The sequence below is a fragment of the Pelophylax lessonae genome, assembly GCF_965119305.1.
Source record: "Pelophylax lessonae genome assembly, chromosome: 8".
In the NCBI taxonomy this organism is placed as follows: Eukaryota; Metazoa; Chordata; class Amphibia; order Anura; family Ranidae; genus Pelophylax; species Pelophylax lessonae.
Window position 1 is genome coordinate 79,366,770 of NC_138775.1, and position 6,103 is coordinate 79,372,872.

Consider the following 6,103-nt stretch of genomic DNA (forward strand, 5'->3'; position numbering starts at 1 on the left):
TCCCATTGATTTCAATGGGGTTCTGAAATCCGAACCGAACTTTCGTGAAGTTCGGGTGTTCTGGTCGAACCGAACTTTTCAAAAGTTCGATCATCCCTACTCCTCATCTGTCCCAGATCTTTCGCTCTGAGAAGCTGCCATGTCTTGTCCCTCTGCCATGATTTCTCCCACAAGCCCCCGAAAGAAAGAAGAGGCGGGGCCTGTACATGGTATATAACGCACGTGCGCATTGCACGAATATGCAGCGACTTTTCGGGACGTAGGAAAGTCTATTCGTGCAGAGAACGCTGAACACACATCCCTGAGGTAAGTTCAAAATGCTGACTCTCCATTGCATATTTCACTTTTTCTACGGAAATACTGTGTTATAATGTAAATATATGCTATTTTATTACTGATAGAAGTCCTTTTGCAGTATAGGAGCTGTTCAAAAAGGCTAAAAATTAGACCTCACTCCTGTCCAAATTTATCTCAGTCACGATTCATGGCACATGGCTCATCCATTATATGAACAGGCTGCATGAAACTTGCATATCGTGTTAGTTCTATTGTCTTAAGTATTATTTATTCTTCTTATTTAGTCATTATTAATGTGCAAAATCATTATGTGTTATATTTTACACATGTATAACAAGGCTTTGCAAGGTAACTTAGTAAAATATATATATATATATTTTTTTTTTTTTAAAGGAAAATGCCTCTCACATTCACATCTACTGAGTTCCTTCCCCAATTCATTGATAAATACAGAGAATTTTCGTGCTTATGGGATGTGAAATCCAGGGATTATTCTAATAGATATAAGCGTGATGAGGCCATCAAAGAACTAAAGGAGCTATGTAAAGAGGTTTGCAAAGATCCAAATGACCTATATGTAAAGCACAAGATTGCTAACTTGCGGACTGTTTTTAAAAAGGAGTATAAAAAAATACAAGCATCCAAGAAATCTGGAGCAGGGGCTGATGATGTCTATGTCCCACGTTTGTGGTACTTCAAAGACCTGATGTTTCTTGCTGACACAGATGATCCAAGAGAGTCCCATTGCACTCTGCCACCAAGTGCAGCATCAGACTCCAGTTTGATATCTGACCCAGAAGCAGAGGAAATGTCACAGACACAGACACAGACTCAGACACAGGTATATCCAAATTTTCGTTTAATTCACAATATTTTTTCTTTGGGGGGGGGGGGGGTTGGAGGGCCCAATGAAACAACTATAGGGTCAGGGGTCCTTCTGCCTCATGGGCCAGTCATAGTAGAATGTAACAAAAACTAGAATAAAGAATACTCATATATTGTATATGATTTATTAAGCTGTCTTTATTTAGAGCAAGTCATTTCTTACAAAATATAATACATATGATTATATGCGATCCTGCCATGCAACTGCACCACTACCCATAAAATAATCTGTGTAATGAATGCGATTTTGACGTGCATTTGCAGTTGGTAGCCTAGGCCTTGCAGGAGCTAAATTTACCATGCCACTGCTGTCATTTCGCCAATCACCTGGCACAATTGTGCCACTGGTAAGATCTTCAATATCAACTGCAGTTGATGGCATATATGACACAGTTGTGCTTCTTAAATAATTGTGTAACAAACAGCAGCACTCCACTATTATGTCAATTTTTTCAACTGTAACATTAATGGCGGTGTGGAAAATGCGGAATCTGCTGGCCATGATCCCAAATGCATTTTCTACCACCCTTCTCGCCCTAGACAATCTATAATTAAAGATTTTCTGGGGAGCAGTTAAATTGCGCAAGGGATAGGGTTTCAACAGGTGTTCATGTAAGGCAAATGCATCGTCCCCAATGAACACAAAATTAAGGCCCTCAACTGTCTCACTGGAAGATGGAAGATGCAACATTCCTTCTTTTAATCGATGCATAAATGGACTGCGCTCTATCACACCTCCATCCGAGTTTCTTCCATTTTTCCCTATATCCAAGTACATAAATTCATATTTGGCATTCACAATTGCCATTAGAATTATGCTGAAGAACCCTTTATAGTTGTAAAAATAGGATCCTGAATGTGCTGGTGGTGTAATTCTCACATGTTTCCCATCAATTGCGCCACCACAATTGGGGAAATTCCACATGTCCTGGAATTCTTTGGCAACTTCTTTCCATTCTTCAGATTTAGAAGGAAACTGTTGGCAAGATAGAAAAAAATTAAAACATGTTTTAATGATAATTAGTGATCATATTTTCTTCTTAATTTTTTTGGTTTCTATAGGATACACCAAGCCCAGTATCAGAGCAGCCAGGAACATCAACTCAGAGAACTCAAAGAGGAAAGAAGAGAAATCTTGACTACGATACTGCCAGTTTGCTGAAGGATGCATCATCTATCATGAAGCAGAAAGATGATGAATGTGATGCTGTGGGTCATCTGGTTGCACACAAATTACGGAGAATGTCCATGGAGCAACGAGACATTTGTGAAGCTTTAATGCATAAAATGATTGCCATTGGACTAAAGGGCAATCTTACACCTAACACAGATATAATAGGGTATCAGGGATGTACATCTCCTCCACCTGTAACATCTGCTCCACCTGTAACATCTGCTCCACCTGTAACATCTGCTCCACCTGTAACATCTGGCCAATATTGGCACCCAAATATGTCTCAATCACAGGGAAACCCAAGCTGGTCAGTGCGTCCTGAACCACCTCAAGGTTCTTGGTTTCATGGCCCCCAATACACAAATCTGTAAAAAAAAATTCTAGATATGTTGCTCAATATTATTGCATTTCTTTGGTGTATTTGTTCCTTTTTTATTGGTTATTGTTTAAGAATTATATATTTTCATAATAATGATTTGGAAATGGGTATGTATTGATTTAAGAAAATACAAACTTTTTCAGACAACCGTGTACAGGAAGTTACATATTTTTTTAATAAAATTGATGTACTCACAAAATTTGACTTATGTTTGCAGTAATATTCTTACTAATTTAAGTTGTAATTTTTATAATTACCTTTAAATACTGTGGCTGGAGCACCTTCACTATGGCCTGACACGTCTCAGGTATGATTCTTCCCAAGGATTGGGCAGAGATTCCAGTGGTGAACTTCAGGTCTTCATAAGACCTGCCTGTTGCCAAAAAACGCAGGGTTGCCATGAGCCTCTCCTCTGCACTAATAGATTTTCTCATGCAGGTGTCCTGTTTGGTGATATGTGGCTGCACAAGAGCTAATAGCATGTCAAAGGACTGCTGGGTCATCCGCAAATAATTACGGTAATCCTCAGGATTATTTTCTCTGAGGTTTGTTAGCAGGTTTACATGTGAAAATTGCTCTCGTTGCATGAGCCAGTCTTTGGCCCACACTCTGCTCTTCCTTCTATTTTTCTTCTTTTTCTTCTCCTCCTCCAAAGCAATCAATGCAATAACCATTGCTGCCATTTTCTGATTCCTATTATACCTCTTGAATGGCATTTTATTGCTGAGAATAGTCGTATGCTGTGGCGAATGATTGCTCTGTTCGCAAATGACACGATCCGACTTTTAACTGTAGGGGGAGTGCCCAGTGGAGGTGTGGTTAAAAGGTCAAGACAACATTGCATCACTTCCTATACTTGCAGAAGGAAGAAGTGTTTTGTCGTACGATTTTCGAATCACATTGATGGTACACTCGACGATGTGCACGACTGGCGCTTGCGTTTATCGAACGACAAATCGTACGAAATTCGAAACGTGTATGGCCTGCTTAAAGCTACCATGTGTTGTTTTTTTTATTCTTTTTTTTTTTTTTCATTAAGAAATTGTTCTTAACATGTTGCCCTGTGTATCAGTACAGATTTTACCTTAGTAGGAAAACATCCCCTGAAAGCTGGTCCCGAAAATTGTTAGTGCAATAAAAAAGTAATATGGACAGTATTCAACTTTTTAAAATTACAAAAAATGTTTAAGTCCCGGTTAACACTTATGCGATGCGGGAACCCTGCGAATCTACTGCGGGTTCCCTCATCGCATTCCCAGCGCAGGCAGTTCACACTGCCATATGAGAATCGCTGGGGTTGTCAATTGAAAGTTAACGACACCCCCAGATCAGTTCGTATATCGCAGTGCGAACTGACATATAGTAAAAAAGAAAATGAATGCTGCGCTATGGTGATAAGTGAAGTAAATCCAAAAGTGCTGCTGTGCATAAAAATCAAAATGATTTAAAAGTGCAAATGTAGAAAAGACAGCGCAGATTTGGGTGTTATAATACTTGTAAAGTGCTCAAAGTGCTAAATGTTAATGATTGGTGCATATATAAATAAATAGCACATAAAATCTTAAATCAACAAGAAAATATGCAAGTAAATATAAATAAATAAATAAATATATATGGAAATCTCTTAACGTATATATTAAAAGTGCAAATCACCACCTAATATATAGTGCAATTAATATAAATAGAACGAATAAATGACATATAGAAGTCCAATGTCAAAAAAACAAAAGGTGCAATAGCCAGCAAGTGGCAAGTGAAAGTCTTTTGATTGTAAAAACAACCCGAAAAGGTGCTCAGGTGCTGAAAATGAATGCATGCGACAATGGTGCGATGGTGGTGATCCTCTCCCCTAGGTAGTTGACACTTACCGAACAGTGTGGACCCTTAAACCATACAGCGTAAGGGTCTCACAGGCATGGTCCGGCATATGATCCGGGTGAAGTACTGTGGATGGAACTGGCTGTCAATGCGGGTTCACTGTACAATCTCACCAGATGGTCCCCATATAGAAAGGAAAGGAAGAATCCCAAATAGCGTAATATTGCTTAAAAATGGAATTTATTGGTCTCAACAAAAGAATAAAACTCACATTTTAGGTGATTAAAACAGGCACTGTACGAAATGGTAGATCTTCTGAGATGACGGTGCGCAGCGGGGCTTGGCTCCGGCGCGCGTTCCACCGCTACCGGAAGTGACGTTTACAAGGGGCTCGTAGCCGGAAATTGCGAACTGACATTCGCACATGAATCAGATCGCATAAGTGTGGACCATTATGCGATCCGATTCTGGTGCAGACCCAAAAAAGAGTCCTGTGCGTGTTTGTGCCGAATCAGATGCGAATTCAGCCATACAATCTGTATGGCTGAATTCGCATCGCACAGACATTGCATGTGATTTTCAGAGCTGTGCGCTCCGAATCACATGCAATGTCTGACATCACACTAATGTGAACCAAGCCTAAAGGAAGCCTGAGAGAAATGCAGTACATAAGCTGCTTTTGCCGACTATCCCTTGCTGAAAAGGACTGCCTGGCTGTCATGCTGATCAGTATCTTCAATAATTTGCCAGCCTATGACTGGCTACAGGGAAGAAAGAACACAAAGAAAGCAATCCAACACATGACATCACTTCTGAAGTAGAATTTTGTCGGGCGGGAAAATTTGTGTGGAAAATTCCAACCAACAAAACACAACTCTGGACAAAAGATGGAGGACCGGTCGGCGGAAATTCGTTGCGTGTGTACTAGGCTTTAGGCTGCATTCGTGCCTCTGTACTTTAGTGTGATGGAAAAACATCCTGCTTACTTTATCTTTGGTGTGTTTTCCAGAAAACATTCCATCATAGGAATAAAATCAGTATTATTCTTACCTCTGCTCCAGTGATGCAATGTTGGCAAGATCTCTCACAAGTACTAATATCTTTTCACATGTTTTCTCTGGGTTCAGGACCATCTTGATTATCCAGACTGGAATGATGTAGCTCTTGCACATACCAGCACCCTGCAGATGCCAGGACCACAGTCACAGCTCAGTGTACAGCAAGGGTCTTCAAACTATAACCCTCTCTAGCTGTTCAGGAACTACAATTCCCATCATGCCTAGTCACGTCTGTGAATGTCTGAGTTTTACAATGCCTCATGGGATGTGTAGTTCCACAACAGCTGGATGGCCGTAGTTTGAGGATCCCTGGTGTACAGTGTAAAAAGTTTGTGAGGAAGAAGGATAGCCTTCTTAAAGCGTAACTCCACTTTTGTTGATAAAAAAACATTCCCCCCTGGGTAATTTATCTACATTGCAAGGATTATAACAACCTTTGTTACAGATTCCTACCTTTTCTTATTCTGAAGAAATCCTTGTGTGTGTGTCTGT

The 6,103-nt window shown here is 40.0% G+C and overlaps 1 protein-coding gene across 1 annotated transcript; it reads right to left on the bottom strand.

Annotated features, from left to right (window-relative positions):
• Positions 1–1,363: 1,363 nt before the first annotated feature.
• Positions 1,364–5,686, bottom strand: LOC309562153 (uncharacterized protein; the record flags this gene model as incomplete). The annotated part of the gene is made up of 3 exons (XM_082266276.1): positions 1,364–2,158; positions 2,993–3,275; positions 5,604–5,686. 3 exons carry the CDS (start codon positions 5,684–5,686, stop codon positions 1,364–1,366), a joined length of 1,161 nt encoding a protein of 386 aa, XP_082122402.1.
• Positions 5,687–6,103: the final 417 nt, after the last annotated feature.